The 23,884-nt window shown below is 41.8% G+C and overlaps 1 protein-coding gene across 2 annotated transcripts in view; it reads right to left on the bottom strand.

The window, feature by feature from the left end:
• Positions 1–16,804: 16,804 nt before the first annotated feature.
• The window catches only part of LOC147641748 (guanylyl cyclase 1), a 57,033-nt gene continuing 49,953 nt past the window's right edge, over positions 16,805–23,884 (bottom strand). The window contains exons 5-9 of one of the 2 annotated variants that reach the window (XM_086799096.1): positions 18,117–18,205; positions 17,933–17,994; positions 17,716–17,788; positions 17,526–17,601; positions 16,805–17,430 (exon numbers count right to left, since the gene is read on the bottom strand). In XM_086799096.1, the coding sequence (XP_086655222.1) occupies positions 17,362–17,430; positions 17,526–17,601; positions 17,716–17,788; positions 17,933–17,994; positions 18,117–18,205 (369 nt within the window). In that variant the 3' untranslated portion in view covers positions 16,805–17,361. Of the gene's footprint in view, positions 17,431–17,525; positions 17,602–17,715; positions 17,789–17,932; positions 17,995–18,116; positions 18,206–18,935; positions 19,232–23,884 lie in introns of those variants that run through there. The other variant, XM_086799104.1, reaches the window with a different exon arrangement.

Here is a 23,884-nt window from a genome sequence, read left to right as displayed (position 1 = left end):
ATGTCTTGTCAGGCTTGGCAAGTCCTCCTTGAACTGGTGTAGCAAGGTGATAGGGTGCCTTCTTACTGGATGCTAGCTAGAAAACTATGAGAGGATGCCTGCTTGTTGCAATTGCTCCTTGAAATGGTGACAGGGTGCATGCTTTGTTGGATGCTAACTAAAACTGTGAGAGGGTGCCTGCTTGTTGGATGCTAGCTAAAACTATAAGAGGGTTCCTGCTTGTTGCAAGTGCTTCTGCTTCTTGAACTAGTAACAATGTGCCTGCTTGATGGTAGCCAGCAGGGAGTGTGGGGGAAACTAGCAAGTGTGGGGGGAACTGGCCACGTGCAAAAGTCTTGAGGAAATAAGGCACATGCAAAAAAGGCATATTCCTCGAGTTTAACAGATAGAAAGTGCATTTAATGCCCGCACGTGTCACCCGCTTTTCCCACCTCAAATCACGTTTTTGTCATCATAAATTGAAAGTGAACGGACGTCATTATTCTCTCATGAATGTCATTCTTTTCCATACCTTTTGCTGCTCTTCCACCACTCCTGCTCACCATCTCCTTACATCAGCACAGCTGGACAACCAGCTCACAACTGGACATCCACCTCAATCTGTCATCAAGGGACACACATGTAAGCTCTTCCTCAAGTTTTTGCAAGATCTGGTGATAGTTATGGTGTTCTCGGGTGAATTGGAATGGTTGCGCAGGTTATTAGAGAACACAACATTAGGGGCCACACATTGCATAGATTTTAGTGGAATGCACAGTTGCTTTTCAGGTTTGGTGTAGGTTGTACAAATTTGAAAGTGCTAAAGAATGTGACTAAGCACTAGCAAGGTCTTTCAATCACTCAAATCATGTCTTCGGTGTGTTTCCAACAAAAAGACGCTGCAGAATGCAATTTGGAAAACTCGAGTCAAGTGGCCTAGACATTTTGTGCTCTTCGGTGTGTTAAATACCAAAACTTTTATGTATTTTCTCTGGTAGGTACAAGTCATTTTCTAATAAATGGCAAGGACTAAGCAAACAGCTAGGGCAGAGGGATAGGACCAGGGATTTTATATTCACGTGATCACAAAATTTTTCTTGTTAATAACATGTGTGAACATGTTATTAACATGTTCACATGTTAACATGTTCACAAAAAAGCCGGTGGCAAGCGACCTGGTAACCGGGAAAAATCCCGCCGGGCTTTTGATATACCCCGGCGGGCCCCGGCGGGGTCGTCACATATCCCGGCGGGGTACATTTTTCTATATATATGGGCCCGGGGGGCCCTTTGGGATTTCATTGCTGACAGCATACACAGGTAATAAAAACTTGTGTGTGTGTGTTTGTGTGTGTGTTTGTGTATGTGGGTGTGTTCGTGCGGGCAGCCGCCCACTGTCGCAATGCGCGGCAAGATGTGGGTGGTCCGCCACACGAGGGATGTGTGTGTGGGTGAGTTCGTGCGGGCAGCCGCCCATTGTCGCAATGCGCGGCAGGATTTGGGTGGCCCGCCACACGACTGGTGTGTGTGTGTAAGGCCATTCTTCGGAATGGTGCTTACCCTGGGGCACTTAGTCGGTAACGCGGCTAGTCTGTGTCCTATGGTAAGTATGGCACGCCGTAGCGGTACTAGTCGGTAACGCGGCAAGCATAGTATCGTTATGGCGATGTCACCTTCCCTTCCCTTCCCTTTGTCAAATGCGGACATATGGTCGGTAACGCGGCCAGTGTGTGTTCGTATCCTATTGGTATTCCCATAGAATCGGGCGGCATTTTGTCGTTAACACGGCAAGTTGGTGTCGTCCGCTAGTGCATAAAATGTTTTTTGCATATTGCGGCATTTGATCGTTAACGCGGTCGAAAAAGTGTCGTAAATTTGCTTGTGTATTTCGGCATATGATCGTTAACGCGGTCGAATAAATGTCGTAAATTTGTTTGATTTGACTTGTATTGTTTTTATTGTGTTTGATCCATGCGATACTTGGTTGCTAACGCGGCATTAGTATTTCATGGATCAAAGTTTACATCATATTGTCTAACCGTTTTATTTTATAATATTGTGATTCGTAACTCAAAAAATATGAATCTCTCTCTTCTTACCCCCCTCTCTCTCATGATACACTTCACAACTCTTTCTCTCTCTCTCTCATGATTCACTTCACAACACGATAGATGTGTAGATAATGATTTTTTTTCTCTCTTAAAATATACATACTTCTTAATAATTTCTTTTTTCTCCCTCTATTTACTTAAAAATTAAAACAATACATTATTTTTCTCTTTAGGAACTCCCAAAAACATTAAAAATGTGATTTAATGTTTCTTCTCTCTATCTGTCACAACTCTCTCTTCCTCTCCTCTCTCTCTCTCTCTCTCATGATACACTTCACAATTCTCTCTCTCTCTCTCGCAATGATACACTTCACAACTCTTTCTCTCTCTCTCTCTCTCATGATACACTTCACATCTCTCTCTATCACGATAGGTATGTAGATGAGGAGTGCTTTAGGATTACAAAACATTATTTTTCTCTCTTTAGGAACTCACAAAACTATAAAAAATATCATTTAATGTTTCCTCTCTCTATCTGTCACACCTCTCTCTCTTCCTCCCCCTCTCTCTCTCTCTCTCATTCGATAATGTATACACTTCGTAAGTAATAATGCGCTTGTTGCGGTTGTCTCACGTTCGATAATGTATTGCATGATGTTGAGTTCAGTAATGTTTGATATATTCTGTTTTTGTTTGTTCATTGATAAGTAATGATACACTTATTGCTGTTTTCTCACGTTTGATGATGTATTGGATGATATTGAGTTCATTAAAATTATTTGATATTCCGTTTTTGTATGAACATTGACGATATTGATATACTTGTTGCTATTCTCTCACGTCTGCTTGATGTTTATTTCAGTAATGTTTGATATTTTGTTTTTTTATGTTTAGTGTTATTTGCTAGATTTACGAAGACGATCAACATGCTTACTCCCGAAGAGCGCAAAATTGTTCTGCGAGCAATTCGCGTTGAAGCGGTCATCACAGTATCACAATGTACTGATGATGTCGTCAAGAAGATCAACCAGTCTGAGATACTCATGCGAGATCTCATAGACCAAATATGGGAAAATGCACAGCGGCGGCTTCGAAGCGGAGGCAACGCTGAGCTGCTGGATAGACAGAAGATAGCAGATTTCAACCATCAGCACATAACACGAACCATTTTGGGGAGCATGCGAGTAGCGTGCAGTGATCTTCGAGATGCTGCCCCGCCTGAAGCCAACATGCAACGTCTACAGTTATGGGACGTTGTATGGAGCGAGCAGAGGGCCAAGAGCAAGCGCATGAAGGCGTTGGATGCAGAGTCCCTCCCGAAAAGAGTGCGAATTGCCCAAGACGTCGCTGCAACGTCCAGTCAGGCAGATGCAAGTGGTACAGGTGTCATTAATCGTACCATCTACAATTCTATGTGCACACATCTTATTGGCATCCCGCACGAAGCTCTTCACGAAGGACGAACAATAGGCTCCGGTGTGTTTGGAACAGTAAAAGAGTATGCAATTAAAGGCATATCATTTTTACCGGAGCACATCACTTTTTGCGGAAAGCACTACAAAGGAGAAGGCAGCGCGAAGTTCGAGAGCTTCCAGGCAGAGCAGGGTATGCAAGTGCTACATCCATCGATTGTCCGATGCATTGCCTTTACAAAAGAGGCTCCTTGGATCACAATTTTCCCGTACTTTAATGGCGGCGCTCTTGGTGATACTCTACTGAAGGTTCCCTTCAGATTCAGTGAGTTCACCAGAGCCATTTTTCGTTTGGATCGAGGATGGAGACAACCGCCGCCTGATAATATCCCTTTAGGTCATCTAGAACTTTCAAAAATAAAAGAGGTAGTAATAAACATGCCACATATTATGCATGCCCTGGTGGAAGGTGTAGCGGCAGCGCATATGGCAGGTATTGTACATACCGACCTACATCCTTTTAATGTAGTGTTGGATTATACAAAAGAGCTAAAGCCACGCATAGGTATTATCGATTGGGGATTGCTGCTGAGAGCGCCCAAAAAACGGGTGTCTCTCAATTTTGTTTATGAAGCAGACAAGAACCCCGAGAAGGTGGCACAGGCAGTCTCCCACGCAGACAGAGAGCGAAATAAACGGCCGTGGATAGCCCCAGAGCTTTATGATCCATTTTTGGCAGATGCATACACTCCTGCATCTGATGTTTTTGCCTTGGGATATTTATTACAAACTTTATATGACTTTTGGAAGAAAGTGCAAGAGTTGTGGATGGATAATAGTTCCCATGACAAAGTTACCATGGATACTATTATTCATAGAGTCAAAAATTGGATGTTTCTGCCTAATCGCGATGAGCGAAAATCAATTTTGCAAGTAGTTGAATTTTTTAGGTCACTAAATACTGACCCTACGAGGGCACAACGTCCTCTTGTAGAGCTATCGGTGGCATTCACCCCGACTTTGTAATGATACAGTATCAAGAGATGAAGTTTCAGGAATTTGAGAATTTGATGTGTCCAATGTTTCAAAATTTTGTTTCTCTTCAAAATTTATTGTGTCCAATGTTTCAAAATTTTGTTTCTCTCTTCATTGGGTCTTTGCAATATCTCTCTCCTCTTCTGGTGTTTAAGTTTATGTTTTCTCTTTAAAATTTGATGTGCGAGCATTGTTTGAAGTGTTTTTGGAGTCAAGTGGATATTTCTCATCGAGTCTTTGCAATACATATCTCCTCTCGTTGTGTTTGACTTCAAGATTTTGAGAGCAATGGTCAATTTATCTTACGTTGATCTTTACAGTTCATTAAAATCCTAATGTCGTTTACGTTCATGCAGATATGGAGCAAGCGCAAGCGAACGAGCATCAGGAGTTAGCCAAGAAGGCATACGAGAGAATGAAGGCCCTTGCACATGGCCTGACAGCCCGCGAAGCTACAAGAACAGCGTGCAGATTATCGAAATGGACAAATCCAACTTATGCCCAATGGAAAGACATAAACAAACGGGTAACCACAGAGATGATAAAGGCAATATGGCCATGTCCAGATGGCGAGATAAAGAAGGGAAGATGGAAGATTTCTCGTTGCACTAACAATGATATCAAAACTAATGCCGAGCGCATTTTCTTGGAGGTGTACGGCCGTCCTCTCCATAACGCCGACGCTCCACTGTATTTTGCTAAAATGCTATATGCTCACTTTGTACTGGAAACTCCAGTGGACTTCGCCTCCAGAGAGGCCACTGTCAACACCCACGACATACGTGAAGAGACAGTTACATTCACAAGAGAAGAACTTGCTCTTATGGTGGAGGGCGCCGGACTGGAGCTAAACCAGGTCAAAGAAAGCTTAGGGGCACAGCTAGCAGAGAAGGAGAAAGAAGCTGACCGATTAACTCAAGCGTCAACTCCTCCCCCGGCCAATAGAGGAATTCAAGAGCAGCTAACAAAGATCAGCCAAGACGTGCAGAGCATCTCTTCACGTATTGCTCCTGTGCGCCAAGGAAATCACATCTCTCATTTTTTGATACATCCTGATCTTGTGGGAGTTTCTGCTGAGGCTACAAGTTCCTCCACCCCCCAATGTCCTGTATGTTACAAAGTATTCGATGGGTGGAGCAGCCAGTATATACTACCATGTGGACACTACTACCACTTAATATGTTTAGTGAGACAAATGCAAAATACTTCCACATGTGCATTGTGCAGTGTCCCAATAAATCAAGGTATTTATACAGTGTTCGGCATGGCTAGCGAATATAAACCACCAGGACCTTTAGATGCAACTCCTAGTGCAATTCGCAATTTATTTCAAGATGAGAGCTAAGAAAAACAAATTCTACTTTTGTATTGATAATTTCTCCAAATATGATCATTTGTACAAGTACTTTTTATTAAATTAATGAAGTGACTTCTTCCTCCATGTCAGTATCTTGCTCCAAAATTCTTTCACCGTTTACTCTCTCGTCTGCTAAATTAAGCTCATCTAAGTCAATGTCTAAATTGTCTTCTATCTCAAGGGTGGTGCACAACGTACGTCCAACATCAAAGTTCTCGTCTACATCTTCACAATTGTACATCCATCTGGGCATATCTTCTTCATACTCTTCGCTTTCGATGTCTGGCAAGATCTTTTCATTGCAGTACATGTAAACAAGTTTATCTGCTCGATCCGCAAGAAGTCGATTGCGAATAGTACTATGAATATATTTATACATGCTCCAGTTTCTTTCTGAGCCTGAGTTTGAAGAGCACTGACTTAGAACCTTCATCGCAAGGTTGCGCAATAAAGCATAATGCTCACCACCATTCATCATCCACCACTTCCATGCAGGTTGTTCTTTAGCCATTTGTTGAACAAGGGAGTTGGAAAATAAACCCTCTTTCAATCGAAATGAGGTCATCTCCTTTATGCACTGTACACGATCATCATCATCATTATAGAAAGTGTTTACCACTTTATAAAAATCTTGCACCACCTCAACGTTGGACATCAAATCCATATTCCAATATTCAGGATCTAACATGTAAGCAGCACTGTGCAGTGGTGAATGCGCTCCAATCCATCTAGCATGAAAGTACTTCAACAGAACTTTTCTTTGTCTACTAGAGAATGGTACACGCCATTGCTTCTCCACCACTGAATGCTCTAATTTCTCAGGACACTCCAAACTCCGCTGGACAGTCCACCATTGCATCCATGCTTTTCCGAGATTAGGCGCTCTTTGATCAAGGCTTCGTACAGCATACATAACAGGCATCATTACATGGTATGCATCCATCACACTGTTCCACCAACTTCTTCTCGTAAGCGCTGCCTTCAAGACTTTGATTTTCTCTTTCACTTTTTCAAGTTGAGTGCTCTCCCAGTCATGAAATGCCATGCATGTAAATGTTTCACAAACTGCATCTTTATTTCTAAGAAGAGACTCAAAAGTGTAAAAGTGAGTGCAAAACCTAGTCTCCGCTGGAAGCTTTAACATAACTGACATGCGAGGTCGAAACATATCCAAAACTCTCTGTCTCTTGAGCATGAATTTCACAAGCTGGCGAGCAGTGTCGACGATTGAGGCAAACCATTTGGTATCATCAGATTTATACCAATCTTTTAATACAAGATTCAAACTATGAGTATTACAGCCTACCGGAAAAATATGTGGATATTGTCGCTGTAGGATTCTGGATGCATTTTTACAATTTTTTGCATTGTCCATGACGACTTGGACTACATTTTTGGCACCCACTTCCTCTATCACAGTGCTAATAACTTGAGCAATGTAAGCCCCAGTTTTGATTGAACCAGCTGAATCCACGGCACGGATGAAAGTCTCACCTCTAGGTGAAATAACCATTACATTAATTAATGGTTTTCTTTGCACATTAGACCATCCATCACTTACTATACTACATCCAGAAAGCTCTATATTGCTAAGAATAATTCTTTGTACACGTTCTTTTACCTGCGCATAACATTTCTCTAATAGATCATTTCGCATAGCATGGTACGTAGGCGGTGAAAACCCTGGTCCAAACTCACCAATTTTCTTCCATGCTCTCTTCCAATGCTCACTGTCCACCATCATCATAGCACTCCCAGAAAAGTAAATCGCTTCAGCAAGGACGAGTTGTGCATCATCGAGTCGACCTTGACGTAGGCTTTCTTGCAATGAAGTTTGACGCATGGGTATATTTCCTACGTCAAAGTTTTGCTTGCAAGAAGATGCACTGGGTAGATTACTTTCTGGCTGCATATTGCCGTTCGGGGTACAAGTAGGCGATGTAGCGGGAGTTTGATGATTAGAAGAACAGTGTTCTTGCTGCCTTGATACATTAACGGGAGGAGTGTCATGTTTTCTTGAATCTTTCTTTTGAATTTCTTCTCTTATGCGTTTGGCCACTATAGGTGCAGAGGGGTGGGTACATGACTTTTTCTGCGGTCCGCCTAAAAAGTGTTCTCTTAGTCGAGGCGCCCCACCTGATTTTACTGCATGGCATAGCTTACACTCCCAATCTATGAATCGATCACCAACGTTAATTGCATATTGCCACTCTATCCCAGGTGCCTTTTTTTTCCTGCTATTTGAAATTTGGACTCTATTGGAGGTACCACTGGATCCAACATTGTCCTCCATCTCAACAAATAGCCTATTCAACCAAGCATATAACAATGAATACACAAATGAAAAAACAACAAATCACTCACGTATAACAAAACATACATCTGCAGACAAAGTACTTCGAAACTATCTTGACAAATACAAAAGATCATCACATAACACAAAACTATTTCAAACTATCTTGCAAGGTCTTACTACAAAACTACTTCGAAACTATCATGCACATTGCACCCCCAATGAAGGATGCCTTTTGTACCCAATTAAGGATACTTTACACAATCAAAGATCTATGCTTGCCCAATACTCTAGTATAGGACAATAGACCCTTGTCTACTCTAAACTATATCAAGTATCAAGAACCAATACAAGCCCCTAAGCAGGACTCTTGGCTCCATCAAACCATTCATAAAGCAGAATGAGGTAGATTACGTACGTGGCTCAAATGCAAAGCTGAATGACTCCAAATTTGTCCCTAAATCTCCGCAAGTATTAGCTACGAACCACACCCTGCCCCCAGTTCAAAGAACTAAGGACGAGTGGCCCAATAGCCTTAGGAGTGCCTACAAGGAAAGACGACAGCCCCTAAAATAAGGACGTTCTTCCCAAGAGGACACTTCTAGCAACTCGAGAGCTCTACAAGTACTTTGAGGAGAGATATCACGCCCCCAAAACAAGGACTATCTTCCCAAAAGTTGTACGACGGGTGTCGGGCAGTGTTTATATACAGAATAATACCCCGCCGGTGTTTCTTGTTTTTCCCGGCGGGCCCGCCGGGCTTTTAGCTTTCCCGGCGGGCCCGCCGGGAAAACCTCATACCCCGGCGGGCCCGCCGGGAATGGTGGAAGCCCGGAGGTATTACTGGAATAGTGGGTTCCGGCAGGTCATTTCTCAGGTCGTGTGAATATACATTGTGATCACAAGTTTTAATATGTTAACAATAGGTTTTGTTAACGTGATCACGAAATTGTGAAGACGTTAATGAAATCCCTGGATAGGACCCTCCTATTGCAAGGGTTGCCAACAGGAAGGGCACCAACACCATCCAAGGCTAGATCCCAAAGGCACAAAAGGCTATTGGGTTTGCTATCCCCAAGGAACCCTTCCAAACGATTGTGAAAGAGGTTTGTGATAACTAGTCTCACTGGGAAAGAGGTGGCAGAGGTCTGCTATCTAGGAAGCAACATAAGACTTCCTTATTGAGTTCTTCTAGGACACTATGTTGGTACCCATGCCCACATGAGTACAATCATGCATAAAGACATGGAGACCCTCAAGAGGGTACATTGGAGATATGACCAGCTCCATCCTACTGACTGGGTAGATGTGAAGATGAGGAACATTCTCATGGTACCACTAGCAAGGAAGCCAAAAGATGAAGGAATCAAGATTCAAGAGGTAACACATAATAGAGACATAAGGGCAAAGGTTGCCTATGATCAGTCACTAGAGATCCAAAAGGATGCTCCTTTTTAGGCTCTATCCAATGCTATTGCCATTCAAGATGTGAAGAACTTGTAGAGCTTGCTAGACTTGGGGTCTAGAGTAATTATCAAAATAGAGGAGAGATTCTTTTGTCAAAATAATGCACAAGGATCTTGAGGAAAGAATCTGCAAGGTTTCAAACTCAATTATTTTTGCTAGTTTATGGTAAGTTCCAAACTATTTGGTATAATATTAGCAATGAATTTTTGAAAGCCTACTGTGACCAAACCTTTTTTGATAGCATGATGAGATCCAAGTTACCTGTAGATGTCCAACCAATAGTATATATTTTGGACCCCCACTTCTCTCAAGATGTAAGAAATTTGAGAGAGCCAGTAACAAGCTTAACCAAATGGTTTACACGCTACAACTTTCATAGGGTCAATACCATCCTTTTTCCCTATCACCACTTAGAGTAAGTGAATGCTACCTATCATGTTGATCTTTTTACCATGAGGCTACTTGAAGACTGATTGATTTACGTATTTCTTGTAGTGGGAATTGGAGCTTTGTATGCATTGATGTCCAGGATAATGAATGCTTTCTCTTCAACTCCTTATATGGGACCCATCAAGAGCTTAATCTGTATGTTTACCTTTTACAAGTTTTGTTTTATTTTGGTAAGGTTATTTTAGAATAAGTACATCTCTCTGTTGTAGATTCTTAAAGAGATTGTTCAATGCTCTTGTGATCACATTCCCCCCAATGTCAATCTTCTAGACTTTATTAAACCTCTTTTCATGCATGTAAGTGCTCCCCTTCCCTCTACGCATGTTGGTTTTCAATATGATGTAATAGATTGCTTATGATTTTTAATGCATATCCAGACTCCACAGCAGAAAGATGGGTACTCTTGTGTGGAGGACCTTGATTCATGCAAAATACATGTTGGACACTTATTATGATTTTGAAAGACCAAGCATTGTAAGTTCAGACACCCATTCATTTATAATGACACTATACACTGATCAATATGGGATAAAAAGGTAACTAAACTTCATTAATCTTGATTATAGCTTGATGAACACAGTTACAATGTAGAGTTTGTGGACAGTTTTAGGTCTAAAACTATAAGTTCTCTACTGGACCATGCTCATAGAGCACCAAAAGAAGAGGTGGATGTGACAAAAAAAAAGAAGGGACCTCAGGTGAGAAAATCAAAGATAAGGAAAGCATGGCATCTGATCCAAAGATAGGGGAAATTTTTGAGGAGGAGACCAGACAAAAGGAGCCTGCTAGAAGAGGGGCATGGAACAAGAGCCTCATGCAGAAGAAGGCACTATGGAACAAGAGCCTGTTTGCAGAAGAGGATCCCATGGTACAGAAGTTCATGGAAGAGGGGAAGCCCTTGTAGCGTGAGCATGCCAGGAGTTGAGGCTTTGACCTCCTCTCGCACTGTGCCAAAAGAACAGCCCTTGCTTGAGGATCAGCCTATGCCTTTGCCCATGGATTAGCCTCTGCCAAAAGAACAGCCCTTGCTTGAGGATCAGCCTATGCCTTTGCCCATGGATTAGCCTTTGCCTATGCCCATGGATCAACCTCTCCTAGAGGATGTGCTCCCATCATCTATACAAATAAAGTCACAATCTGATGAGCATGTCCCATCACCTACTCTCATGTAACTGCTTTTGTAATGATGTGTAAACAAACTTGTAATTGTTGATCGTGGTAAATTTTGACAATCATATTTGGGATATCTTTGCATTGTATTATCTTGTTCTCCCTTCGATGCAATACCTATTATGATGTTGTTTCAGCTGTATGTATGATAAACTCAGATATTAAGCAAGCTTAAGTTATTTCATTTACCTTTTTGTTGTTAAAAATAAATGAGAAGCTTCCTAAAACATTGCTTGATGTCTCTAGGAGCACATCATGACGTAATTGTGAAAGTGTGCAGCACTGTCTAAGCGATATAACACCTAACAGAAATCCATCTTCATAAACCTTAATATCAACCAATTCATTATCATCACCAAAAGAGTTTAGGTCTTGATCCATTGGGACCAATTAATTTTGAATAAGCCTGCTATGTTTGTAGTAAAAAGAGAATATGAAATTATGAGTCACAATCATATATTTGATTGCAATTGAGTTCAGTAGCACTTCACAATATACTTTATTGTAGGTTTTTTTGTTCTAGATTGGTTCCAGAAAATTTTTTAAGATCTGACAACTCGGCTTCAAGAAAGGAGCCAAGAGCTTACTACTCTAGGTGTACATTCCACAAGAGCAACCTTGTCTTCAAGCACTCCTATTGGTCGTGTTGGTTTGGTGCAGCGAATTGAGGAAGGCGAATGAAAATTTAACCCTTCACTCCAACCTGTTGGTGGATTAGCTTGACCAAGAACGAGCCACTCACCCCTAGAAGATTCAACAACAAAAGGGGGGACATCTCATCTATTTCTATCAAGAAGATTGTTTTCATGGGGCGAATTATTTACAACAGTTTTTCCACTCTCTCACAAAAGCCTCTACTCCTTTACCCCTCGCAATTGGAGGGAAAGTAATAAGTGTTTGGTGAAATATGCCCAACTTGTTGATTGAAGAGGAAAGCAAAGGAGCACTAAGAGAGTCTACGAAGAAATTAATCAATTTTTTGTGAAATATGCCTATGCCCAACCTACTAATCAAAGAGCAAAGCAAAAGAGTACGGAGAGACAATCCATAGAGCGGCAAGCGGATCATCATGAAGTTCCACAAGAGAATTCCAAATGTCTCCTTTTGGGGGACATGCTGATGCTATTGAATGTTTTGGGACGATGAATTTTGGCTTGGCGCGCCAGCATGCCCGGACCCTATAGCTCAATGGTGGAACAATTATAATCCTTATTCTATACAAATGTATAAAGATTACAAACAAGTCCATCCAGAGGAAAAAATAAGTATAGAAATCCACAAAATTTTTCAAGTCTTGGCAACCTGAAAGCAGATGCTGTCAATCCCGAAGATTCTTATGTTCATTCTTCATCTTCTCTGGGGAATTGGTTTGTTATTACTGATGGAAAGTGGGTTCCATTCATCTGGCAGTCGACCGATCGGGTGTGCCAGGTGTTAGCGACACTATCATACTCTAGGAGAAATATTATAATACCTTAGGCGGATTCACCACATGGAGATACAATTGGGCATAAACATTGCATCATATCTTCTTTATAATTACTATATATACAAGTGCCAAGCAATCATTATACAGCAAATTCATGCAACAGATTAATTGTAATACAAACAATGAATATTAATATAATTTACTTCCAATTATGTCTCAGCATTACTCTGTGTATTTCGTTATGCCTCTGTTCTTTGTGCAAAACTCAATAAGTGTTGGTTGATGCTCAACACAAAGTCACCAAGATGAGTGTAGACTTCATAGTATGAGATGTGTATGACGTTTATGCATTGGCATTGTTCTAACCTTATGGATGTAATCTTAGGTGTCTAAACTCTTGTTCTAGATGTGTTGTGAAAGAGCATGACTTCACCCTCTCATAGGTTAGCCAAGTCCACTAAAGAGGACCTATTGATGCATATGCACGAGGGACCAATTTAGCAAGCAAGAGATTAGTGTCTTGGCTTGTATGTGTTCATAGTTAGGGTGCATGTGAGGTTAATTAATATTAATGGTTGGATGGTTGCTCTTACTCAAGACATGCTAGTTGCTTTTTCTATTTTGGTACTTTTTCTACAAACTGTGCATCTCTAAAAGAAGGGAGTTATGCATATGAGATGAGGTTTTTCTATGGAGAAGCATGAGAGAACCATTCCCTTTTCATCACTACATTTCAAATACTCCCCCCTGGATATACAATCGTGTGGTGCCCATTGTGTTGATAGAATAAATAGTCCTATAGAACAAGAGGGGGAAGTCATGCTCTTTCACAACACATCTAGAACAAGTTTTCTTTGCTTTACAACATGGAGAGACGTTTTATTGTATCATATTGGCATCATGGAAGTCATTCTTCTGCTTGCAATAGTTTTTTTCAAAGAGTCATATCTTCCCACCACACAACAAGTGCTCTTGCTTTCCATCATGGAGAGACATATTTGTCATGTTTTCTTGCGTCATATTGGCATCATGGAAGTCCTTTTTCTTCTTCCAATAGTTTTTTTCAAAGAGTCATATCTTTCCACAATAGTCATATCTCCCCACATTTGTCATATCTTTCCACAAAAGTTATATCTTTCCACAATAGTCACTTTTCCTTTGTTTCTAGAAAAGTGCATGCTAGAAGGTTGATTTAGAATATTGAATTAAATCAAAGATTGGATATAGAAGATTGAATTCCATCAAAAGTTGGATCAAGAATATTTTTGAGCATTGGTACAAGTATGTCAGATTCTCCTAGTATACTCTCACATCTTCATTATTCATCATCAATTGGACACCGCAAACTTACAAAAATTGATGCATCAAATTTTTCATGGTACTTATATGACTAGCAAATGACTCGATGTAACCCATTTTCAGACATAAGAATTGATTTTAAGGCTTATTTTAAATGTTTTTCCTTAGTCCCAAATATTGTGTCGTGGCAATTCACACTCCCTCTAATGTGGAATTGGATGCTAAGTGATGTATAAATGAGTCGAATAGACCAAGAGCAATGCTAGATAATGTGTGCTCATCTTTTCTTCTCCATATGGTATGGACATGTGTCCCCACCATTCAGAATGCACACCACACTTTTCTCTCATGAGGAGAAACTTCGATTTGTGTGCTCGTCTTTTTTTCTTCATACTATTGCATGGACTCCCTAGCCCTCAAAATGCCCCACAAAGTTTTCACATGAGAGGAGGAACTTCAATTTTGTGTGAAAACCCTTCACCTCAAACTTTTCAATGGGAAATGGTGTGGCCATTATCTATCCTTTTTAATTCTAAGTTCTATGCATGTGAACACCTTAGTTAAAGGAGACGTGTCCGCAAAAACCTAGAAAGGAAACCAAATATGATTTTTTTAAATTAAAAAACAAGATTATAACACGCCTCCTTGCATGTAAGTTGTACGTGACAATGATCAAACATCAAGCTAGTGTGCACCAATCATTATTTGTTCATTGTTTTATTAACAAATTTTCAAACATAAGTGAATATGTGTGTGTGTGTGTGTGTGTGTGTGTGTGTGTGTGTACATACATATATATACATGTGTGTGTGTATGTGTATGTGTGACATGTATATATATGTATGTACACACACATGAACATATATACGTGTGTGTGTGTGTGTGTGTGTATACACACACACATATGTATGTATGTATATGTAGATAGGTGTTTCTCGGCAAAATTTTAATAATTAAAAAAAACAAATATGAATGTGTGTGTGTGTGTGTGTGTGTGTGTGTGTTCACATTTGCTCTCCATAAGGTTAGGCTCTTCAGGTTCTTTGAAGCTCCAAGAGGATCGAACCTCCTTTCCATGCAATTGTTTGAGGTTGATGGTAGTGGAGTCCGTACAAGACAAGAGCATATTATGGTGTGTCCATGAATCTTAAGAATTAGGATTATAAAATCACAAAAAACCAAACTATAAAAAATCAGCAAAAGTCCTATGAATGACTACACCACCAGCAAGTACTCGTTTACACTTGGACAAAGCACACAACTTTTAGAACCAATTTGAATCATCCAATCCCAACTCATTTACATGACAAACAAAACGAGCTCTTGCAAAGTTTACTTTTGACATGATGATGTGCAGATTAAAATATAAAATAATATTGAAAAAAAGGTTGAGTCATTAGAAAATTTCATAATACTGATGATCATTAAAAACATTTCACTTTCATTATAAGATCTTTAAAAAGGCAAGTGAACCATAATTCGATGAAAAGTAACTTAGTTAAATGAGTTCACACAAAGTAATAATTGGATGAAATCAACTTAGCTAAACAAGATGTGCATGTGTTTGTACATGAGCACAACTTTCATTTGTAAGTGCTAACGAATTCTAGTAAATTTAGCTATTTTCATCTCAAGTCTCAAACAATTGGCATAACTGTGTTGGTTTGATGGGTTAGCCCTCAAAACCAATTAACCTTGCCAAAAATATTCCCACACTGGACTAATAGGTCTAACAAAGTGGATGCCCCAAAGACCTCAAAACCAATTAACCTTGCCAAAAATATTCCCACAAAGTTCATGATGAACATGGATAGCAAAAAGATTCTAAAACAAAGCACAAAGCCAAATATAGAGTATCTCCACAGTGAGGATACAATGAATGTGCGTTGTGTAACAAGCATCAACAGGCACTGTGTAAAACGTTGGCTTGAGTTCTCGCAACAGGTTTCTACAGAAGCCTGGGATGGATAACCTCTAGCATAAACTAGCATTATAAACATCATGAAAGAGAAGCTCTAGTTGTATAGATGGAGTGAACCATCTTTACTGGATCAAGGGTTAGAGGAAGCAAAATAAATTAAAATAAAATCTGACCAACGCATTATTATTTCAAATTGAATTGAAGGGCACTTCCCTTTGGCGAATTTAGCATTGGATTGATTAAATCCCAATCATGTTTTCATGGGCGGTATAAAGTTGGTTCTCTAAAATACGAGTCAATTTCTGCAGGCAAATCATAATGTGTGAAGAAATTCCTTAGAGATAGAGATTTTTATGACTTATTCGGTTGTTTTCAATCCTATGATCGACACACATCTAGCCCAACTAGATATGGATAGCCTTCAAGTAGAGGGGCTTCTCAAGGTTATAAATTGAAATCCTTGATAGTTTGAGCCACCTGAGAAAGCATCATATTAATGGTTAGTATGGGTTTTCATAAAGATAAAGAGGTAAAAGGCCAAATGATGGCACTTCCATGTGCCATTTTCGCTCGCATGATGAGTCCTTGTCATTGCACACAACATCAGCATTCATTAAGCTTCCTCGTCTTTTTCCTTTTTTTTGTTTCCCTAAAAGCGTGGCGGAATCGATCCAGCTACACAGACAATTGCTTTGCATCGATGAAAAATGTGTACCACACAACTATTCACAAACAAGTTCACAAATGTGAACCACACACATTCACATGTGAAACTTCCTCATCTTTTTCCTTTGTTTTGTTTCCCTAAAAGAGCGGCAAAATCGATCCGCCTACAAAGACAGCTGCTTTGCATGGATGGCAAATGTGAACCACACACAGTTAGATAACTGTTCACAAACAAGTTCAGAAATGTGAACCACACGCAGTTAGATAACAGTTGGATGAATGGAATCTTTTTTCCAAGGCATAAATGCCTAGTGAAACTTTTACTTACAAGGTCATTGATAAATCTTTCTCTCGTTGTTGTAAGTGCAACTGAGAAAAGGGCCTAGACCTCCCAAAATGAGGCAGCATCACATAAGCTTGCTCTAGAAGCCCTAAAGCTTAAAAAATATTCTTCTTAACAAAATGAGTGGCAATCAAGCCATGACACTTCTATTAGAAGGCGGCTATTATGGCAACCCAATGTCATGTATCAATCTATATCAATTGCATGCAATACTGTTTCAGAAGGAAATTAATGATTGAAGCCTGTACAAGATGGGCAACTTTTCATACACTGGCGGGCGGCAACATTAGCACTTCAGTAACCAGTGTGGTATCAAGGCACCCTAACAATCGATAGATTAAAAGGGCTTGGCGAATGAGCATGCAAACGGACTTACTTCCATGAAATATAACCAGCCATTGATTGAGCTATGAAATTCGCTTTGACAAGCTGGGAGAGAAGACTGAAGCTTTTGGTCAGACAGGTCCTTTCCGGCATTAAAAAATGAGATCATGCAGATGACTTCAGAGACACAGCAAGTGTGGTTTTTGTGTCTTTTTTATAGCTGTTGAGCGATATCTGCAAGGACACAAGCAATGATAATTTAAAAAAAAATCTTTAAAAAACAACACACGAACAATTACAATTCTATAAAGTTGATGACCAGCACACACCAGAAGGATATCCTCATCTGTACCAAAAGACTTGCGAGCTTCATCTAATGCCTGTGAAGATATTCTTCCATGTTCACTACAGGCAAGACAAAAGGACCTTAACCTTGTATGCCATTGTCAAGTTTAAAATCCTAGAGAGTAAAGTAATGAGTAAGTCTTGTATAAAGGGAATGAAATGTTTTGACTAAACCTTGAGCTAGCAGGGTCCCGGATCTCAAACTCGTCTAAGTCCATGTCGTAGCCACAGATAACCACATAATGGCCTACCAAGTTCCAAACGCAAATAGTCAAGGCTGTGGCAACATGATAAGCCGCATGGAACATCAAACAGAAGTGTCCCACCCCCCCCCCCCCTCCTCCGGGGGGCAAGACCGTGCACGGCACACACCCACACACACAGGCCTTACCAGTATATCCCGTGGTTATACCACAGCAATCTGACAGGCAGAGCTCCTCTAGCCAAGGATAACTGCAGTATTCAGAGAAGTCAACATTTTTTTGCTCACAAGTATTAACAGCGAGAAAAAATAGCATCACAAAGATCTCATCTGTGCAGATACAGACAGAAGAATTGAAGATGATTTTATATACCAAAGCTTTCGTTTGTCGACCAACGCAATGGCAAGGTATAGTCCAGATAAGATAAGCATGGACAGTTCTTGTGCACTTATTGATCTCCACTGCATCAGAGAAGAAGAGGGCATCATAAACATTAGAATCCTTATAATAGAAGCAAAGCTCACTCCAACACAAAGTCAAAAAACGCTTGATAAGAGAGAAAGATGGAGAGAGAGAGAGAGAGAGAGAGAGAGAGAGAGAGAGTTATATTAAACATCTCCTAAAGACCCAATGGATCTATGAGACCAAAGTGATACAATGCTATCGATGGTATGTCTCATCATGGAAAAGAAAAACTGAACAAGTACAAATAACATAGCTCTCTCAAAGTAGAGGCTGAGACAATGATCATCATGGGGAAGTACTGGGGTATAAGCACTAGTACAAGAAGTCTCATCAAGGAGTACATGAGAATATGAAGCATGTGGGGCACATCATCATCCAATAGAGGGTACACTCTGAAACGCGGTGAAACAAACACTCGCACACAAAACACTTCATCACCCATGGGGACCTGGAAAAGGAAACAAACAGGGGGAGCTAGAGTGCTCTTGCAAAAAGCACAAGGACACCGATTGGCCCCAAAACGCAGTGGCGCCCCTTGCGGTATTTCTTTACTTGATCAAAATTTGAGTACAAAGTACAACTTGTAGAATCCTCTACCAATAGGATCCCTTGAAGCTTTCACCCAGTGTTTCCAAATAAGAACTCTCGTTATTACAGCAAAGCATTCCATAGAGAAGGCACACCTGTACAATATCTCCCTGCTTGAAAAGGTCTTCTCCATCGCTAACATGGATCTCTCAAACCCTTTCCCAAATTGCAATAGGGCTGTACCAAACCATGTCCTTCCCTATAGTCACAACTTGCATGTAACCTCCAGAAAACTAGAACCTGTCCACATGAATCCAAAGACATGTTTTCCACATGAAACCAAAGACCTGTATCCGATAAACAAAAGACCTGTATCCCATAACCATAGGCCTGTTTCCTCGATACCAAATTCCTGTTTCCTCTCGAAAAACCAATGTCATGTTTCCATGACAGATAAACCCACATATGCACCATCCAATCACAGTGCCAAAAACCTAGAGAGAGAAAGAAAAAAGACGTGTCAAGCAATCCCTGAATACACATAAGTCCAAGACAAAGAGCAACAACACATCTCTTCCAAGAACATCATCCTGTGCATCTTAGCTTGATCCTTTGTATCCCAATCCCGTAAACAAAGCCTGCAATCCACGATGAGAGAGAGAACAATATCCATGCACCATGGCCAGTAATCCACGATACCAAAGTTTGCCTGCTTGGCTGCTTCCACACACGCAGCCCAACAGATGCGCCACAAAAAAGAACGAACGCCCATAGCACAGAGGCGCGCCCAACAGCAGCCCACGTGTGCTTCTGCGACAACTTGGATGCGACTCCTGCAAACCTGCGTAGCCACAAAATCCAGCCCACGTGGCAGCATAGCATACGGTTCTGTGCCCGCCTGGCTGCAGTCCACATACGCAGCCCGCCTGGCTGTTTCGCTGCTGTGCGCCCATCTCTTGCACTGCCTTCCCAAACCAGTGAGAATCGCCTTCTTGAACGTGCTCCTTGGCGACTGGCTGCTGCCGTGCATCCTCACCCGTGCTGCCTTGCCTACAGTGGTGCCTCAGATGCCGTGCGCCAACGACCAGCCAACCAAAGAGTAGAAGAAGCGCCTTACACCACCCACGATTCTGCAATCATGATCGCTAAGGTGATGCGCCACGCGCCACATGCCATACGATGATTTAAAATCTGCCACCCTTCGCCTTTTTATAACCAAAGATGCGATTCCAAACGCTTTTCTCCAAAAAGCCAAAAGCAACATAGGCAAAACGCATACTTCAAAAATAATAATATTTTATTATTATATCATCTAAGGTTTTAAAAACCTTATAACCTTTAAAAATCCTTTTGTCCCTTTCTTTAAAACCTTTTGTCCCCTTCACACTTGGGCTGGCCACATACATGGGTTTCCTTTTCATATCCAAACTGATGCCTATTCAAAATGTCCATCCCGTGCCCGTGCCCACCTGCTTGTTGTCCAGAGGGAAAACTCAGGGTCGTAACACACTCTCTCATGTATGTTGAGCACACGATTATTGAGCATGGCCCTGAGTTCCCCTTACAGGGTTACTGAGTGTGGCCAAGAGTTCCCCTTCTGTCACGGTACGTGGGAAGGTGGTGTGATGGCGGTTAAGCATGTCTTGGATCTGGAATTGATGGGAGGGGCGTGGGTGGTGTCCCATGGGCTTGGTATGCCAGGTACGTCGAAGCACGAAAGCCCATTCTGAAGTGACTCCTCTGGGACAAGGTGGAGCTCTCCCTGGTAGTGGTCCATGTAGAACATTGGCCATGGGGCGATTAAGGGAAGCTATCAAGAGGCTGCCTAGCTCCAAAGTGTTGGATGGCTGAGTGGAAGTAGTCTGGTGCCGTTGCAGGGTTACTGAGTGTGGCCAAGAGTTCCCCTTCTGTCATAGTGGAAGGTGGTGTGATGGCAGTTGAGCATGTCTTGGATCTGGAGTTGATGGGAGGGGCATGGCTGGTGTCCCATGGGCCTGGCTGCCAGGTATGTCGAAGCACGAAAGCCCATTCTGAAGTGACTCCTCGGGGACAGGGTGGAGCTCTCCCTGGTGGTAGTGGTCCATGTAGAACATTGGCCATGGGGCAATTAAGGGCAGATACCAAGGGGCTGCCTAGCTCCATCGAGTTGGATGGCCGAGTGGAAGTAGTCTCGTGCCGTTGTAGGATGTCTTGGATCTGGATCTGTAGACCAGATATCTGCCCTGGAGCTGGGGGCGCTTGGCGCAGCTACAATACTGCTGTTGGCTCCCGTGTGACTCCTCTAGTCGATCTTAGCGGGATGGCTCTGGTGGGTGCATCATGGGTGCTCTTGTCCCCTTCGTCTCTGAAGAAGCTGGTGATAGTCGCCTGTGGGTAAAGGGGTGGTGCCTGAGCATTGGGGTCTCTGGAGAGGATCCTCCGGTGTCTGCTCATCTCAAGTAGAAACATACCAAGGCATCTCTAGTCTGGGAAGTCCATAATCCTGCAGAGTGGACCAAAGCCCTCTCGGAAGTAGCAGCGAGACCTCCCCCAAACCTCATAGTATATTGGGCATCGGCAAATATAGTGCTGCTCTGTAGAAAGAGAGAGAGAGAGAGAGAGAGAGAGAGAGAGAGAGAGAGAGAGATCCCTCGACCCCCAGGCCTTGCGTGCAAGTTGCCCAACCCCCCCTCCCCACCCCCCCACCCCCCCACCCCCCCCCCCCTCCAGTATTTCGGAGTTAGTCTCGAATCTTGTCAAGTGTCCTTAGGGTGAGCACCCTCTTATTAAGGGAAGCCTTGGTGCCTGTAAAAGCATGTATTTGGGTGGATTCATGATCACAGTGAATATCATTTGAGTTGTGCAGCATATCCACCTCCTTCCTACGGTGCCCTGTGTTGGGTAATTTCAGAGTTAGTCTTAAGTCTGGTCAAGTGTCCTTAGTGGTGTGAACACAGTAGGTGTGCACTGTGAACGCCCTATCTTATTAAGGGTCAAAAGACAAGGACTTGGTACCTATAAAAGCATGTATTTGGGTGGATTCATGATCTCAATGAATATCATTTGAGTTGTGCAACATATATCTCTTGAGGCTATCAACTCTCTCCCTCTTACTCTATCTCTATCTCCTCCTCTGTGTGCATTATCATTGTCATGGCTTGCACCTCCATCTCATCTGTCTACTTGCTAGGTTATACGGAAGACCGTGAGGGTAACCTTACAGAGGTAAGGGGCTACTTCGAGTAAATGGAACACGGCATGACATTCTACCGATAGGTAAGCAACCTTAAAACGATGTTTTCCAAGGGGTGTTTTGACTTTGGCATGAATAAGGACTCTTCAAACGGTGTGGAGCATTTCGAGATCTAGGGAGCATGAATCATCCCTAATGGTGAGTGACAGTATGGCGAATGGATCCACGAGATCCAAAGGCCACAAGGATGATGATGTGGATGTGGCTCCGTTAGCCATGGTGTGTGCATGAATGTTCCTTGTGTAAAGGATTCAAACCTTAGTTTAAAGTACGAGCACGATATCTAGTACCGTGTAAGGTGGCTTGGTGAGTTGGTTAGGTTTGGAATCGGGGTTGCAAATGAATGGAAAAACATACTGAAGATTGAATACACTTGCAAATGAATGGAAAAACATACTGAAGATAAGATAACCTCGCTCAACACTTGCTCCGTTCTGGGGGCTGTTTTGCATGGATTTCAGGGCTGGATTTGGCACCGTACCAGGCTGTTGTTTAGGGGTTGATTTGCACTAGTTGTGGTGCTGATTGGTACCCCAGATCTTTGAGCAAGTGTTTGCTAAGCTTTGTGGAAAATCCGGTGCAGGACTGCACCCGCACCTTGGTATACCTATATCTGTCTATTCATTGGAATAAAGCAGTTCCCACGGGGGGGGGGGGGGGGGGGGGGGGGGGGGGGGGGACCAGCCGTTCCGGCTCAGTGCTGTTATTTGATATTGTTTATGGTTATTTCCGCTATGTTTTCATATCTTTGTAGGCATCTGAAGTGTCTGTATACTACTCCGGGTCCCCATCGGGTTTCACAAGACCACGTCCCAATCTCTCTCACTGCAGTAGAACAATCCAAAAGCTCTTGCCCTGTCTGTAGCAAACCTCCAGATCTTCAGAATCTGCACCAGGGCTTCAAGAGCTCTTCACGAGTACAAGACTTCAAAAACTCTTCATAGATACAAGCCTTAAGAAACTCTTCATTGAGGCAAGTCTTCATAGATACAAGCCTTAAGAAACTCTTCATTGAGGCAAGTCTTCAGAAACTCATCACAGGTACAAAAGCTCTTCACAGGGGCCTTAGACTCCAGGCATCATTCTTATACCCATGCATCAGATTCATGTATATAATCCAAGATACCATAAGAATACCTGTAAAAGCTTATTGTGACCATAAAGTATAAACTTGTATAAAGCCTTATGGGTGTCCATAGCTTGCCATATAGCATTCAATCAAAACAAATCTATTATTGGATGATATAAGTCTGTTGTAGAGCTTATGGGTGCATGATACATACATACATACATAAATACATACATGCATGCATACATACATACATATATATATATATATATATGTGTGTGTGTGTGTGTGTGTGTGTGTGTGTGTGTGCGCACACACACACACACACATATATATATATATACATACATACATACATACATATACATACATATACATACATACATACATACATACATACATACATACATATATATATATATATATATATATATATATATATATATATATATATATATATATAAAGTATACCCTCGTTTAGTGACTTGAGAAACACAGGACAATATCCTTGCTAAGTGGCTTGGATAGAAGTAGGTTCCTCCCTTGCTTAGTGGCTTGGGGATCCTTGCTAAGTGGCTTGGGGATATGGTTGTCAGACTGGGTACAGACCTGAGAGATCCACTCAAGCAAGGCTTGTGTGAGACTGGTTGTTGATTTGAGAGACTCCACAACCAAGGAAACGCTTCACTGATATGATCAGTAAGTCCTGCATGTGACTTGAGTCTAGCTTTTTGTCCGCAGTGTGTGATGGGTGTCCACATGGGAGCTCAATGGTATATAGTTATTGCTTATGGCTGGTTTGGATTCTTTCAATCAGATCTTCAAGGTCCTAGCGTGACTAGATCC

The sequence above is a fragment of the Cibotium barometz genome, chromosome 1 (assembly GCF_041138505.1).
Source record: "Cibotium barometz isolate CiBa-2024 chromosome 1, ASM4113850v1, whole genome shotgun sequence".
NCBI classification, from domain to species: Eukaryota; Viridiplantae; Streptophyta; class Polypodiopsida; order Cyatheales; family Cibotiaceae; genus Cibotium; species Cibotium barometz.
Note: the sequence above shows the minus strand (reverse complement) of the source record. Positions and strands in the feature narration are given on the sequence as shown.